General features: G+C 47.7%; 1 protein-coding gene across 1 annotated transcript in view; it reads left to right on the forward strand.

Annotated features, from left to right (window-relative positions):
* Nucleotides 1-17,869, forward strand: part of DDX31 (DEAD-box helicase 31) — a 201,356-nt gene that overhangs the window by 65,893 nt on the left and 117,594 nt on the right. The window contains exon 15 of the mRNA XM_086924761.1: nucleotides 5,179-5,229. Within this exon, the coding sequence (XP_086780887.1) occupies nucleotides 5,179-5,229 (51 nt within the window). The remainder of the gene's footprint in view (nucleotides 1-5,178; nucleotides 5,230-17,869) is intronic.

A 17,869-nucleotide genomic window follows, 5' to 3' on the forward strand; every position in this document is an offset into this window, starting at 1 on the left:
TTCATCTGCTACTATGGCAAGGAAAAGCCTCCATTGGCTCCCTATCTCCTCTAGAGTGTCTTTTAAACTCCTCTGCCTTACTTACCGTGCCCTCATGGCAGGCCCTTCTGATGCTCTTGGGTCTCTGCTTACCCGCTATGTACCCAGCAGATGTCTTCGCTCTCTAGAGCTGAATCAACTGGTAGTCCCTCGTTCTAGGAAGGCTAGATGGGGGAGTAGGGCATTCTCCATCTTAGCACCCCAATTATGGAACACACTTCCTTTGGAGATCAAATCTCAGCCCTCACTAGACCTCTTTAGGAAAGCCCTTAAAACCTGGTGTTTCATTAAAGCCTACCAGTAAGTTTCCGTCATCTGGCTGACTCAGCTATATATTGAGCTAGGCGCCTTGACGCCCACTGGGCTAAGTTGCGCGGTTACAAATCACATTTCATTCATTCACTACCTAAGAGGTCTGCTCTCCCCATAGGTTAACATAGGGTAATGGCTGAGATTACTTTAAGCTGCAGTGGTGGCTGACAGTGAAGCAGCCTCGTGTCATTTACTATTATTGGATTCACAATGACAAATTCTCTCTTGTGGTAAAGGTCGATTTGTCATTAATAACTTAGAAATGTCCCTCCTAGAAAGTGGGCATTTCTCTGCACTAAACTATTTTGTGTGCCTTCTAGTTTGAGTCCAGTCCACACTGGAGGTAGGGGAAGCACATTTGTGCATTCCCCAGAGATAGCCATACATTTTGGGCATGCAACTGCAGCACCAGACCTCTGCTGTTTAAGGACCTGGCTGGATAGATTTGAGGAAGAGGTTTTGACACATGGCCTCTGAAGCCAGATCATGGCCCCACTAAAGATTAAGATCTGCATTCCAGGGCCCCATGGGAGACAGGACTGAAATTTAGAGGAGAAGTCTGTTCAAAGGGGAACCCTCTAAATCTCCCCCAACTTCAAAGGCACACCACAGTATAACTACTGCTTCCATACTTCAGCTAGACAGAGATACACTTGCGAGGACGTGGGGCCAGACATCCTGGACTGTGTGGGTCTGCTGGATTCTTACTGCAGCGCTGTGTGAGCATGGAACTAAGTATTGTGCCTTGAGACCGGATTGCCTTGTGCATAGCCCCCCAAACCGTGCCTGCATCTAAGGAGTGTGGCCCCTGCATCGTGGGACCTCATCTCTCACAAGTGTCTCATTGATGGTGAGCGGATTCACTGGTTGCGGGACTCAGCGTGGCCCCCTTCATCGTATGTGCCGCGCCTCTCTCGTGCGACACGCTGACGGCATGCTCATTGCATGCGGTATCCGATTCACAGGTTGAGACCCTCGGATGGAGAGTGCACTTGTGGTAGTGCCTCATTATACCTCGTGTGGTACTACTGAACTTGCGGTTGTATGTGTGGGACTGGATTGTCTGGTGTGACTCGTATCATCGCACACCAGACATGCCTCATTTCAGGGAGGTACAGCAACTCCGACTGTGGGTTAATTGCAAATGGATTGTCTGGTGCAACTCGTATCATCGCGCACCAGACGTTGTGCCTCATTTCAGGGCTGTGGGTTGATTGTAACCAGATTGTCTGGTGCGGCTTGTATCAGTGTAATAGTAAAGGGTGGTATTTTTTTACTGAAACCTGTGTGCCATTGGGTCTGCATTCATATTATCAACTGACCTGCCAGATATAATGTGCACTTTTTTAAAGTTCAGAGTGCGTGTGTGCGCGCAAGTGTGCTTCATAAGGACTTCCCGATATCCTTTGCACTGTGTTGTGGTGATATGTGTGTAGGGAGTGTGCTGCATTACCAGTGCCTGCTAAGAGCTGCACCACGCAGCAGTCTTTTATTTGTTTGTTTCATTAACTAACAAATACTCTGTTTCTGCATTGGTTTTATCCTTCCAGCATTGGGTCTGCTGAAATGTGTGTACATTCCTGATATCGTTGTGACCTGGGGTGCACAACTGAAATGTATGGATTTGAATTATGTGGGCCCAGTTCTGACAAAGTATCGCACCACATAAGTGTTCTGGGGTGAAATAGGATTTTCCCAATTGTGCATATTGCTGATGTAATTGTAACACTGTTGGAAATATTACTATCTGCACTAGGCCCAAGTGTGATTTATGCCCAGAAATATTTATTTATTTATTTATAGTTTTGTAGAGCGCGTAGTCACCCGATGGGTATCCCAGCGCTGAACCTTGTTACTCACTGAGGGTGTAGTCAGGGGGATGCCAGATTAGGGAAAGAGTAGGGTTTTGAGTGCTTTTCTGAACCGAAGAAGGTTGGGTTCTGTTCTGATGCTCAAGGGGAGTGCATTCCACTTCTTGCCAGTATTAACCGAGAAGCGGCGGCCACCTATGCGGGCCTTTTTCACCTTCGGGATCATGATGAGGTTTCCATGCTCCGAGCGAAGCGCTCTCGTGGGTCTGTAGGGACTGATCCAGTTGTTAAGTATGGGCGGGCCGGTATTGTGGAGAACCTTGTGGGCAGGACAGAGGGCCTTGAAAGCGACCCTTTCCCTAATAGGGAGCCAGTGCAGCTTCCTAAGAGCGGGCTTGGCAGATGAACTGGCCGGGGTGTTTGTTAGGAGTCGGGCTGCGGCGTTTTGGGCTTTTTGCAGGGTTTGAAAGGTGGATTCAGGGGCGCCCAGGTAGATGGCATTGCTGTAATCCAGCCTAGATAAAATTAGGCCCTGGATCAGCATGAGACGCGACTGGAAAGGTAGTAGTGGGATTACCTTCCTGCAAGACTTAAGTAGACCGTAGCATATGCCGGCTGTCTTTCTTGCCTGGGTCTGAAAGGTAAGGTCCGTCTCAAGCCACACTCCGAGACTTTTTTACCTCCTTCTTGGGGGTGGGGGGTTCCCCCATGCAGGCGGGCCAGATGTTAGAGGGGAGGCTCATAGTTTTTTGTCCTAGGAGCAGGATCTCCGTTTTGGAGCCGTTTAGCTTCAAAGCGGAGTCGCTCATCCACTTGTGTACGCTGGAGAGGCAGTCGTGGAGATTGGAGGGCTCAAGCTTGGGGTGGGAGAGTGTCACCACCAGCTGTGTATCGTCCGCATAGCTGACGATAGTGACTCCACAGGGTGAGACGAGTTCCTCCAGTGGGGCCATGTAAACGTTAAACAACGTAGGGCTCAGGGAAGAGCCCTGAGGCACACCACACTGGAGGGGGATGGAGGAGGAGCGGCTTTCGCCTTCCCATACTTGGTAGGAACGTCGGGAGAGAAAGGAAGATAGCCACTTCAGTGCTCTGCCCTTGACTCCAATATTCTCGAGACGGTGGGTTAGGACCTGGTGACTGACCGTGTCGAAGGCCGCACTTAGGTCTAGGAGGACCACTGCCACTGATCCTCCTGTGTCGATGATTTCCCTAGTTCTTTCTACGGCTACGAGGAGAGCAGTGTCCGTGCCCTGACCTGGTCTAAAGCCTGTCTGTGAGTTGTTGAGGAGATGGTTTGACTCGAGGTAGTGGGACAGCTTTTTGTTCACGAGTTTCTCGGCAACTTTACCTATCCACGGGAGGAGTGAGATAGGTCTGTAGTTGGACAGGTCTGTGGGGTCGAGCGACGGTTTCTTGAGGAGCGCTTTGACGACAGCTTCCTTCCAGTTGGAAGGGACCTCTCCCTGTTCCAACGAGATATTGATCAGGGCTGTCAGTTGGGGAACTATGGTCTGCGTGATGTTTTTTGCGAAGCGTATGGGGACGGGGTCGCTAGGAGCTCCGCTCTTGGTTGAGGTGAGTATGGCCCTTACTTCCTGTTCTGTAACTGGGCCAAGTGACTCCAAAAAGGGTGTGTTGGCGGGGGGCATCAGCTCCTCGACTCTCTCCGAGGAGTCAGAGTTGGCGGGCGGGAGGGAGGTGAGAATTTTTTTTAATTTTATCGTTGAAGAAGGAGGCCAGCTTAGCACATTTTTCCTCAGCGGCTTTGGGGTCCATGGGTTTCTGAGGGGGGTCCGGGACATGAAGGAGTTCTTTGAGAATTGAAAAGGTCTCCTTGGATGAACAGGAGGAGCCTTTTATTCTTTCCTCATAGTAAGTCCTTTTGGCGTCTTGTAGGGCTCGTTTGTATGCTTTCATGGAGTAGTGGTATGCACTTTTCTCTTCTGTTGATTTGCTTTTTCTCCACGTGCGTTCTGACTTTTTGCATAGTTTTTTCAGGGCAGTAAGGGCGGGTGTGTACCAGGGAGCGGGGCTAAGTCTTTTGACGTGTTTGAGAGTGCTGGTCAAAGGAATGGAGCTGTGTAGGGGTCGGACTAGCCAGTCCACGAATTCTCTGTTCGCGGTGTTAGGGTATCGCGTAATTTAGTCTCCCATTCCTCAGGTAGTAACTTGTGCCATCGTCTGGCTTGTATCCTTGTTTTATGTTTGAGCGCTGGTGTCATTTCGAGTGACCAGTGCATGAGGATCAGCATATGGTCATGTTGTGTTAATGTGTGTGTTGAATACAATCTATATTTATATACAGCACGTGTGAAGTCTCTTGTGTGACACTCAGTGTATTTATTGTGTGAGAGTGCTGTGCCAATGCTTTACACGTGGCCTCTGTGATAATCCTGACTGCTCAGTGCCAAGGGAGAGCGCAGGAATACAGAGAGTGTAATCACCCGCACCCGACGGGATTGGCAGGTTCCACCTGGCTTGGGCACCACCTCAGCCAACCGGAAAGTACCAGTTCCAACAATGCCCTGTTACTAAAACCAAATGGGATCACAATTGGGACCAATTATTCATTTACTGAATGCCATGGTCTTGACAGACATCGCATGCAAGGGTTGGGAAACTAAAAAGCATATGAAACTCATGAATGTCACCTTCTAAAGGGTCCTGAGTGACCCAAAGCTCTCTGTCTTTCTGTACTACTCATTTTTGTACTTTTTATTTGAAGGATTGGTGACACAGGTCTTCAATTAGCTGGAGTTGTTTGTAGCCAGACCTAATAAATATTGATTACATTACACCTCCAGAGACAAACAATGCTAGTACACCAGCCAACATTTTCATTCTGTCATATGTGGGACCCTGTCACCGGTTTCCACCCCTAGACGCCCCTAGTTAAGCTCCATATAACACAAGCCCTCCCCCCAAGTGGATGAGCAAATGCCCCCATGCAAGGTGGGGATTTGGTACAGACCCCCAAGTTCTGAGCTCACTGTGCTTCATGTTTCTATTGCAGGATGTTGCAGCGCGTGGCCTGGACCTGCCTCAGGTGACGTGGATTGTACAGGTATGTTGCTTCCTGGTGTGGTCATACGTTGACCAAGAACCCAAACGGGACCATGTGAAGCTAATTTGTAGCACTATAGTCATGGATGAATTTTTAAAAAAATCAAAAACATGTTCCTGCTCCTTTGCACCCTGAATTGCCTTACATAGATCAGATCTTTGGGCAAAAACTGCCTCTATTCTAATATTTGTGTGTTTAGCGTAGTGTTTGCAGGGGTCCTCGTTACTGTGTTTGGATCACTTACACGTATTTACATGCACCCACAAACTCTTCACTTGAACTCGAACAGTTACTCCTTGTGACACGAAACCTAGATTCGCTCCCACTGCTTGGGCTTGTACTCTCCAATAGATAAGTAGCTTTTTATTGGATTAGTCGTATCACATAAACTGCATGAACAGATGGGATACCCGGTGCAAAAACCGATGAGTTCTGCTAGATAAGGAAGATGCTTTTAAAAAAAGAAAATTGTCTGAATGCGTTTAATATTAATCATCTGTGCTTATTCACATCCAGTCATAATCTGGAACTTAGACGGTCTGAACAGCCGCCCCAAGCCTCACCAGGAGCTCTCCGTGGTGTGGACTTGTCCGGTTTTCATTCCAATCCTTCATCCAGCTTGTGGAGGATGGGCCTCTTCTGTTGGAAAGATTTAAGAAGTCACCCCCCCCCCTCCCTTTAGAATGTTTCCAGTTTCCAAAGGGAGCCTCACAACCTCACTTACTTCTGGTCCCATGAACTGATGGAGTTGACTCTCATTACCCTCTGGGAGTGTGAATAGGTGTGTGCGAGGCCTATTCTGGGGATGCTTGGGCAGTTACTGGGAGATATCCTGTCTGAATACTGTCCCAGGTTACTGCCCCCTGCTACACTCCATTGGGATTACTGCGGTGTCGGTGGTTGGAAAGTCACGCAGTCAAGGCATACTCTAGGAGGTCAATGAACCATTGTTCAGCCTGTGGTATCACTTCTCTGAAGAATGCCAGATTATTTATATCTAACTCAGGTTCCACAGTTAAAATAAACAAAGATGGCCTGTTGGTGCGGGCACCTTCTGAGGCTGAGATCAGATCTTAAATTTACTTATCACATTTAACAGAAGGCGACACAGAACCAGACGCCCCTGGGCCCTTGGGTTAAAGCTGCCATGTGGGTGAACTGTCAGGGTTGGTTGTGGTAGAGCCAATGACTTAGGCTCTGAGAAAAGCCTTTATATGTTGGTGTTTGCTTGGTGCCCCTCAGTCTTTATTCAGAAAAGGGATATTAAAGTAACAAGGTTTTATGTGGGGGCACACGGGAGTGCAGGCTGGCAGCAGTAGTTATATTTGGTGGGCTACTGTAGCGAGAGCTCGGCTGTGGGTCATGTTTGCCCTACTGTCGTTAACAGGTAGTAGGGGCCTACTCTTCTGTGTGCTGTTGGATGATAACATCCAATGTCTCCTTAATACGTTTTACTTATCTGAGATGATTGTTGAACAAGCTGTTTTTTGCCCTTTTTTAATTTTTTTTTTTTGAGACTGTCGCCTGGCCAAGGGCACCCACAACTGTACCTTCCAGGTGGCTAAGAATCACGGTCTAAGATCTTTGATTTCTGCTTATTGGGCCCAGTGGCCACCAGGCAGCGGGCCTGGTTTAGAGCACTTTCATATGCAGTGAAAGCGCTAATGTGCACTAGAAGATCTGATATTGAAGACAGTGCAGGTAGGTGGGCCTTGATTTGACTAGCTCGAGCATAATTGGCATACTCTTATGGGTTTGCTGTCCCCTACGGAAATTAATAATTGTATATGTCTCTGCATTTCTTTTGGATGGCATCTGGCTTGAACTCACATTAACTAATAAAACATCAGTGTTCCTTGTAAATCGTATCTGGATTTATTTGGAGGAACTGTCCTACTAGTCACCGTGGAATATTAGTAACATCCAACGCCCACTCTATACTATGGGTATCCTCCAACCTGAGAAAAGTGCTGTCTTCCATCACATCTCATCTGGGCTGGCCCTACAAATGTACTATGTTCATTAACATTACAACATATTCCTAGGAACAGATTTACTGGCACACATAAATGTGGTACTTACCTTCACTTTGAAGTAGACATCAGACCTGGAAGATTTGCAACTGGCCAGATGGAAGCAGATTAACTCCCAGCCTGCTTAGTACTATCTCTTCTAGCGTGCTCTGAAACTTGAACGACTTCTTACATCCAGTATGCGTTACATTTGGCTTAAAACCGCTTTGGTGCTTCACCCGCCACAGGCTAACCCGTGATAAACTTGTTGGGATTTCTATGCTTTCTTGAGTACCTAGTTACAAATCCTAACCCATGCACACAATGAGCATCGTAGAGAACACTTTTGGCAAAACAAAAAAGGTGAACCCACACTCTTAAGAATGGTGTCTTCTTACTCTACCAGTATCCACCAGTATCTACCAGTATCTACCAGTCTGTTAACAGTGTGGGGGAGGACGTCCCAGCTGCCCTCTACGTGAACATTAACACAGTGACATTCCCTTCTCAGTGCATTGCCCAACTGTAATGGATTATCTTGTTGCATAACAAACTTGCAAACTGTTTAGTGATGTAGCGTGTTGACAATGGGATTGGTGTCAGTACAACGCGGATTTTTACATCGCATTCCATTACAACGGAATTTTTACAACGCAGGATCCATTACATCGGATGCCATTACAACGCATGGCATTACATAGCAGATGGTATTACAACGCATGGCATTACATCGTAAGTATAGGTAAGTATACATTTAAAAAAAAATGTTATTAAGTTAATTGAATTAATTTAATTTAATTAATTTAATTAAAATACATTTTAAAATAGCCATTAATTTAATTTAATAAAATAATATCTATTTAATAAATGTAATTTTAATAAAAAATGGAAATAATTTAATTTAATTAAAATAATAAAATTAACTTAATGTACATATTTTTATAATTGAAATTAAATTAAATTAATTGGAATAATTTATTTAATTTAATTAATTTTATTTAAAAAAGTAATTAATGTAATAAAATTAATTTAATTTATTAAATATATTTTAATTAATTTAAAAATAGTAAATATAATTTAATTAACCCAAAACACAAACCTACCCCTGAACCCTAAAAACACCCTGTACCCCAAAACCCAAACCCTGCCCTAAAACCTAAAAACACCCCTGTACCCCAAAACCCAAACCCTGCCCTAAAACCTAAAAACACTCCTGTACCCCAAAACCCAAACCCTGCCCTAAAACCTAAAAACACCCCTGTACCCCAAAACCCAAAACCCTGCCCTAAAACCTAAAAACACCCCTGTACCCCAAAACCCAAAACCCTGCCCTAAAACCTAAAAACACCCCTGTACTCCAAAACCCAAAACCCTGCCCTAAAACCTAAAAACACCCCTGTACCCCAAAACCCAAACCCTGCCCTAAAACCTAAAAACACCCCTGTACCCCAAAACCCAAAACCCTGCCCTAAAACCTAAAAACACCCCTGTACCCCAAAACCCTGCCCTAAAACCTAAAAACACCCCTGTACCCCAAAACCCAAACCCTGGCCTAAAACCTAAAAACACCCCTGTGCCCCAAAACCCAAACCCTGCCCTAAAACCTAAAAACACCCCTGTACCCCAAAACCCAAACCCTGCCCTAAAACCTAAAAACACCCCTGTACCCCAAAACCCTGCCCTAAAACCTAAAAACACCCCTGTACCCCAAAACCCAAACCCTGCCCTAAAAACACCCCTGTACCCCAAAACCCAAACCCTGCCCTAAAACCTAAAAACACCCCTGTACCCCAAAACCCAAACCCTGCCCTAAAACCTAAAAACACCCCTGTACCCCAAAACCCTGCCCTAAAACCTAAAAACACCCCTGTACCCCAAAACCCAAAACCCTGCCCTAAAACCTAAAAACACCCCTGTACACCAAAACCCAAACCCTGCCCTAAAACCTAAAAACACCCCTGTACCCCAAAACACAAACCCTGCCCTAAAACCTAAAAATACCCAAACACCCCAAAACATATACCTTAGTACCCCACAACATATACTCCTATACTCATACTTGTTTAAAAAATTACTTAAATTAATATATTTAATTTATAATGTTTAAAAACATAAATACATATTTTTATTTATTTTTATTTATAATTAATAATAATTAAATCAATTATATAATATTAAAAAAAAAATAAAAAAAATTATATACTTACCAATACTTACGATGTAATGGTATGCGTTGTAATACCATCTGCTATGTAATGCCATGCGTTGTAATGGCATCCGATGTAATGGATCCTGCGTTGTAATAGCTGCGTTGTAACAGCATTACGACGTAAAAGTTGCGTTGTAAGTGATACACACCTGACAATGTAATGTGCCAACATCTGCTTTGTAATGTAGCAAGTTGACTTTGTATTGTGCTAACAACTGTTTTGTGAGGAGCTTGTTGGCCATGTATTGACCCTACAGGTGAAAGCTGAAGCAAAATCATTGCTTTGCATTGACTCAACATAGAGAAAAGATCAAAGACTCCTCCCCTACGTTTAAAAGGTCTCAAGACCAAATCTATAGTATTCATTCTTTGTATTTACACTGCTTCATGTACTTTGGCTTTAGTAGTGTTTTCTTGAGTCAGCCCTAATCAGTTTTAGGCTTTGAACTACCCTGCTTGACCAAGTTAAATAACCTGCAGGCAGCAAGTGAAACAAATGGCTCCCACGAACACTAGGCCTACTTGGAGGGGATGAAGTGTTTGCCTGGTAGAGAGTGAGGCTGGAGGAGAAATCTACATGGGCTGATTAGCTGTCACCTCACTGACCAGCCTGGTCATGCCTTCTTCTTAAGGACAAAGGGAGGCATGTAGACTGCAGGTAACCAGTGTTGCCGGCCTGAGCATCACAGACACCAGGCACGATTCCGATAGTTTTGTTGGATTCAAAAGTTCAACCTCTACTCATTGGCCATCGACATTCTGCCCATTCCAACCCAGAAACATTCAACCACTACGATGAGGACGATGGTAACTATGGAGCTGATTTTTATGTCTAAGGGGACATATGACCGTGGTCTGAACACATCGCCAGATACTGGATTATATTCCAAATCAAGCAATGCTACTCAAGACTCCGCCTCCTTCGCCACTGTGCTCAGGAGAGCGGCGAAGATCCTGGACCTTGGTCTTCTCATGCAAGAAGTGAAAGCAAATGTCCTCACTGAGCTCCTCAACCCAGCTCAGGCCAAGCCCAAGAGCCTTTACTGCCTTTCAACGAGGCCCTCATTGACATCCTGGAGGGCACCTGGGCAGAACCAGGATTCTACCCCTCCTTGAACAGGCAAGTGTCAAGGCGACACAGGCCTGCTCCTGGGGACCAGGATTTCATGGAGAGCATGTCAGTACAGGCGTCCACTGGCTGCCAGAATTAATTTGCCTTCCCTATGACTCCACCTGAACAAGAATCCAAATGGATGGAAAAATTTGCACAGAGAATGTTCCTCTATGCCAGTCATGCCCTTGGGTCTATCAACACCTCATGCATCCTGGGTAGGACGCCCCCACGTTGTGGGACAGAGTGTCTGACATCTTGCCAGCTGTCCCAGAAGACATCAAACCGAGCTTGCAGCATCTTATTAGTGATTGTAACACACAGTTAGGTACACAATACACACCTTTTTGGACACTACTGACTGCCTGGGTATGACAGTCGGAACCAGCAATATGCTTCGGCGCCACACAATGCTTTGCTCCATAGGGTTTTTGTCTGATGTACAGCAGTCCCTAATTGACATGCCCTTTGATGGCTCTAGGCTTTTTGGAGCGAAGGCTGACTTGGCCTTAGAGAGATTTAAAGAGAGCAAGGGCATCGCCCTCCCTTTCGAGGTTTCTGTAGGGGCTAGCTACAGGAGGAGCGACAGTATGTGCCTCAGCAGCAGAAAGACTTGTAGTCATTTTGAGCGCGAAGCTGGGGAGTAATTGGAGTGTGTCCAGGCTTGCAGGGGCAACATACAACTCAAGACATCCTTGTGCTCAGCACCAGAGCAAATTAGCAGATTCCATCCCAGTGTCAAAGGAGACTGAAAGATCTGCATTGGTGGGTGCTTGATTGCGATTGGACTGTCAGCCGACCCCTCTCTCTATCGTACCCAGAGCTAATGGTTGTGATGGATGCATCGTTGCTGGGGTAGGGAGGCCATATGCGAGAGGTGGAGATCAGAACACTCTGGTCTCCGGCGGAGACTCGCTTCCACAACAACTTGCCAGTGCTATGAGTGATTTGCTTGATACTGAAGGCGTATCTCCTGACCATCAAGGGGGAACAGCAGCCGATACAGACATTGCGACTGCCCTGTATTATTGCAAGAAACAGGGCAGGGTGTTGTTATGGGTCCTGTGCCTGGATGCCCAGCTTCTCTAAGTGACGTCTCAGGGCATCTACTGGACTGTTCAACATGTTGCAGAATCTTTAAATGCCAGGGCAATTAACTCGGCTGATGTTGCCTAGCGGACCATGAATGCCATTTAGACTCTGAGGAGGCACAGAGCATCTTCCAGCATTGGTGAGAGCCCTGGTTCGAACTATTCGCCACCACAGAGAATGTGCAGTGTCCAAACTTTTGCACATTGGAGTTCCTAAAAAGTCCTCTCACAGAGATTCCTTTCAACAGCATTGGGGTTCGGGACTCCTTTATGCCTTTCCGCCCCCCCCATCCTCTGCCTAGAATTCTGAAATAGATCAAGAGAGGACAGGCCCTAGTCATCCTATTGGTCTCAGATTGGGCGAGGCGAAGGTGGTAGCCGGAACTTCTGGTGATGGGCATTTGTTCTCCGGCCCAGCTGTCCCTTTGAGAAGACGACCTCTTGTCACAGCATCAGGGCTGAGTCTTGCACTTAATCCCGCACAACTTGCACCTCCATGTGTGTAGGTTGAGCGCAGGCGGCTGATGGCTTTCAATCTTCCTCCTGAACTAGTTGGTGTTATCTTGTCTGCCAAGCGTCAGCCACAAAATCTGTTTATGCAGGATGCAGGGAGAAGTTTATTGCTTGGTGTTCCTCCCGAAACATTAAAAACCTCAATGCACAATTATGGGATGTTCTTCTGTTTTGTCCTTGGCACAGCAAGGCCTTGCTTTGGCTGCAGTTAAATGTTAACCTTTAGCCTTCCTGCATTTACCTGATCAGCCGTCTCTTTTCAAGTCGCCTGTTGTGATGGCGTTCTTTGAAAGGGCTGGTCCACGTGCTCCCACCAACGCAATTTGCGATGCCGCAGTGGGATTTGATACTCACTTGCCTGATGTGCACTCCTTTTGAACCTGTGTGCAGGTGTCTTCTTTGCCTCCCAACTATTAAGAAAGCTTTTCTGCGATTAAAAGCCTCTAGCAGAAGAAATTACTTACCTACCATAAAGCCTTTTCTGGTAAAGACTTTACCTAACCGCATATTCCTCACCCACCCTCCCTCCTCATCATTCTGTGGGATGGTGTCAGATAGTCCATTAATAAGATGCCAAATCTCATTATCTACAGACTGTGCTATCAAACTTCCATAGCTCCACGTCCGATGATGTGAACAGAGATCAAAACAACCAGACGTCAGTCTGTGAGGGTGGTGTATATATGGAAGCCCTGACGGTCTCTGCGGGCGGAATGCATCATACGCAGAGCCCCACAATACCCATAATATGGAGCCACACAATGCCAATTATTTTTATTTATTTATTTTTATATTTTTTTATTTTATAGAGCGCACAGGTGTCCCGGCGCTAATGCAGTCGAATCACACAGCGGTACTCAGAGGATTAGGAACGGTTGAAGAACCAGGTTTTTAGAGCTCGTCTGAAGCCTGATTCTGGTTCCATCAATCGAAGAGAGAGAGAGGCATGGCATTCCAGAGTTTTGTAGTCTGAGTCTGAGACCAGCCTGACTCTGTGTGAAGCGGTCGCTCCACCCTTCCTCCCGAACCCATAGCGCTGTTACTGGTATCGTAGCGCTGCTCCCCCACCACTGCCATACTTTAAATTTATTTAAATTGAATTTGCACCCGCTCTGTTGTGTAGCGCTCCGCATTGCTTTGTGTGTTTAGAATACTTATACTGTGAACGCTCCGCATTGCTTTGCCTGTTTAGCATATTTCAGTGTGAACGCTCCGCATTGCTTTAATACTTTATTTAATTGAAATTGTGCCCGTGTGTTCCACCGCCAGCTCGCATTACCCGCATTGCCCCTGAGCACAATCGCTACCTGATTGCGCCCACGTTGTCCTGTTGTTGTCTCGTCCATTTTGTTGTGCCTGCAGCCCGTCCCTCCCCCTACGCTCCCGCCTCCCAGCTCCCCCTCCCACGCTCCGCCCCCCTCCACTTCTCCATTTATGTCAAATGCACCTACGTGCAGCGTTCAAGCGCAGCGGTCGCGCCCCATGCGCGCCGAAGGTGCGCCAAAGGTAAGCCAGTCTACGTCCGTCCGCGCCTGGACTGCACCCAGCGCCAGACCCCCTCCGTACCCAACCCACTAGAGTCACATATAATGCCGCAACTCTCCTTGCCCTCAACCCCGGACGCGCTCCACAATGCGGCGAAGCCACCCCAGGACGCACCCACGGACCATTCGCCTGCCTCGCCTGCAAGTTCAACTGCTTCAGGACCCTCACCAAATCCACTCCCTCCAAACATAGCTCCGACTCTAACCGCCTGAAGTGCATCCTGCTCAACACCCGCTCGGTCCACAGACACGCAACGGAACTATGGGACCTACTCGACTCTACGTCACCGGACATCGCCTTCCTTACAGAAACATGGATGAACACATCATCAGCACCCGACATCGCCATAGCCATACCAGACGCTTACAAGATCACCCGTAAAGACCGCACCAATCATACAGGAGGAGGCATCGCCATCATCCATAAGAACACCATCAAAATCACAAGCAGCTCCGATGACAATCTTGCAACCGCCGAACATCTCCACTTTCAGATCCACACCGACCCTAGGACCACACTTAGAGGCACCCTCATATACAGGCCTCCAGGTACCCGCAGTCAATTCAGCGATGACATCACCGACTTCGTCAGCCCACATGCCCTCGCTTCCGAGAACTACATTCTTTTAGGAGACTTTAACTACCACCTTGAAAACAAACACGACAGCAACACCACCACCCTTCTGGACAACCTGGCCAATCTCGGACTCAAACAACTTGTTGACACCCCCACCCACACAGCCGGACACACGCTCGACCCTATCTTCACTTCCAGCAAGCACATCTCCTGTGATCGCACCACAGCTCTCCACTGGACGGACCACAGCTGTGTTCACTTCAGCTACAAAACCACCCTGACCCACAACCGCCCACAACCTATTCCTCGGAAAAACTGGAACAAAATCACCTCCGACCAACTCCTCACATCACTCAACCAAAACCCTCCCCCCCCTCTCATTGGACCCAAACCACGCGGCCACCAATCTCAAGCAATGGATCACCCACAATTTCTGACGAATTAGCAACCCTGAAAAAACACCAGATCAAATCAGCCAGCAAAAAGGCTCCCTGGTTCAATGATGACCTTAAAAAATCCAAGAAGCTCTGCCGCACCCTGGAGAAAACATGGAGAAAAAACCCAACCACCGACACCATGTCCACCCTCAAGGCAGCCACCCGCAAACACCACCAACTGATTCGATCCGCCAAGAAATCGGCATTCAAGGATCGTCTCGACAACAACACTCACAACAGCAAGGAACTTTTCAACATCGTCAAAGAATTCACCAACCCCACCGCTGCATCCAACGACATCACTCCCTCCCAAGACCTCTGCGATGCGTTATCCTCCTTCTTCTACAACAAAATTGCCGACATCCACAACAGCTTCAAGAATACTCCCAGCGTTCAACCCTCCCCACACCTCTCAGATCCTACTCCGCCAACTAACAACCTTACCGCCTGGAACCCAATCACCACTGAAGACACCATCTGCCTAATGAACTCCATCCACTCTGGCTCGCCAACTGACCCCTGCCCCCACCACATCTTCAACAAAGCAGACTCCATCATCGCACCCCATCTCCGTGATGTCATCAACTGCTCGTTCAACTCCGCCACCTTTCCAGAAAGCTGGAAACACGCCGAACTCAGCGCCCTTCTGAAGAAACCCACAGCAGACCCCTCTGAACTTAAAAACTACCGACCCATATCCCTCCTCCTATTCCCGGCCAAAGTCATCGAGAAAGCCGTCAACAAACAACTCGCCGCCTTCCTTGAATCCAACAAATCCCTCGATCCATCTCAATCCGGTTTTCGAGCCAAACACAGCACCGAAACCGCCCTCATTGCAGCGACTGACGACATCCAAACACTACTGGACAACGGTGAAACAGTGGCCCTCATTCTACTCGACCTCTCCGCCGCTTTCGACACAGTCTGCCACAGCACCCTTATACAACGCCTCAGCAACATCGGAATACAAGGAAAAGCCTTGGACTGGATCACCTCATTCCTCGCTGGGAGAACTCAGAGTCTGACTCCCCCCGTTCAACCCCGAAGCCACTGAAGTCATCTGTGGCGTACCACAAGGATCTTCACTCAGTCCCACCCTCTTCAACGTTTACATGAGCCCACTCGCCTCCATCGCGCGTCAACACAACCTCAACATCATCTCGTACGCCGATGACACCCAGCTAATCCTTACCCTCACCAAAGACCCTAACACCGCCAAAACCAATCTTCACGAAGGCATGAAAGAAGTAGCCGAATGGATGAAACATAGCCGCCTAAAACTCAACTCAGACAAAACGGAGGTGCTCATCCTAGGATCTTCCCCCTCTGCCTGGGACGACTCTTGGTGGCCCTCCGCTCTGGGCACAGCACCCACAGACCACGCACGTAACCTTGGCTTCATCCTAGACTCCTCTCTTTCGATGTCCAGACAAGTCAACGCAGTCTCATCCTCCTGCTTCAAAGTACTTCGCATTCTCAAAAAGATCTTCCGTTGGATCCCCCTCGAGACAAGAAAGACTGTCACCCACGCACTGGGCACGAGCCGACTGGATTATGGTAACACACTATACGCCGGAATCTCAGCAAAATTACAGAAACTCCAACGCATCCAAAACGCATCAGCGAGACTCATATTAGACATCCCTCGCCAAGATCACATCACCGGACACCTAAAAGACCTCCACTGGCTTCACGTCAACAAAAGAATTACATTCCGCCTTCTCACCCACGCACACAAGGCCCTCTACAATCTACGACCCGAATGCCTCAACACTCGACTGTCCTTCTACAAGCCCACCCGCCAACTAAGATCGTCCAATCAAGCCCTCGCCGCTGTCCCGCGCATCCGAAAATCCACCATGGGTGGCAGATCCTTCTCCTTCCTTGCAGCCAAGACCTGGAACTCACTCCCCACTCATCTCCGCCTTACTCAAAACCAAATCTCCTCAGAAAAGAACTTAAAACCTGGCTATTCGACAAATAATGAACCCCTTACCCAAGCGCCTTGAGAACCTCTGGGTGAGCAGTGCGCCATACAAATACCTGAACTTGAACTTGAACTTGGTCCTGACCGTGAATGCTCTGCCGCCGAACCTAGCCTTACGAAAGCGGGGAATAGTGAGCAACTTCAAATGGTTCGATCTCAAGGCCCTGTCGTGTTGATAGTGTTGTAGTCTGGTTCTCAAGTATGCCGGGCCTCGACCCCTAATGACTCTGTAAGCCAGAGTGAGAGCCTTAAATTCAATTTGACTACTGACAGGCAGCCAGTGGAGACTTTTTAGGTGGGGAGAAATGGAGTGATGGTAGGGCACCTTACAGATCTGTCTGGCCGCCGCTTTCTGAATCATTTGCAGTCTGCGGATCAGATATGCTATAAGTCCCAAATAGAGACCATTTGCGTAGTCAAAACGAGAGTTGACCAAGGCATGGACTACCGTCCCCCTACAGTCCAATGGGAGTAAATGGAGGAACTTCCTCAAAGCTTGCAGTTTCCAGAAGCAAGAGGAGGAGACTTGCCGAATCTGGGACTTACAGGAATGATCATTATTATATCTAAACCCCAGATTTATCACCGAGTCAACTGGCTCAGGTGGGGTATTAAGTTCCTGTGGCCACCAGAGATTAGAAGGTGGTGGTGCCCGTTGATTGAAGAAGAGCACCTCCGTTTTCTCCAAATTCAACTTTAGGCAATTTTGGGTCATCCAGGCTGAGATGTACAGACACGTCTAAAGTTGACAAAGGCAACCTCCAATTGTTCTTTGAAAGAGAACAAAAGCTGGGTGTCATCAGTGTAAGAGATCACCTTCACCCCAAGAGTCTCGACTAAGGCTGAGAGAGGGGAAAGATATACATTGAAGAGGAGAGGATTCAATGCCGATCCCAGGGGGACCCCACATACAAGGGGCTTCTGGGAAGAGACAAAGGGGCACAGAAAAACTTGTTGTGAACGGTTCTCTAGCCAGGACCAGATCCAGGACAGGGCCGTGCCCTGAATTCCCAGGTGTTTAAGTCTCTCTAGAAGAATCTGATTGGCAACCGTGTCGAAAACCGCAGACAGGTCCAACAGTACTAGCATTGCTGCGTTGCCCTGGTCAACGGTCTCACGAACACTCTCTGCCACTTCTAGGAGTGCGGTTTCCGTGCTG

Source organism: Lissotriton vulgaris, chromosome 5 (genome assembly GCF_964263255.1).
Source record: "Lissotriton vulgaris chromosome 5, aLisVul1.2, whole genome shotgun sequence".
Classification (NCBI taxonomy): Eukaryota; Metazoa; Chordata; class Amphibia; order Caudata; family Salamandridae; genus Lissotriton; species Lissotriton vulgaris.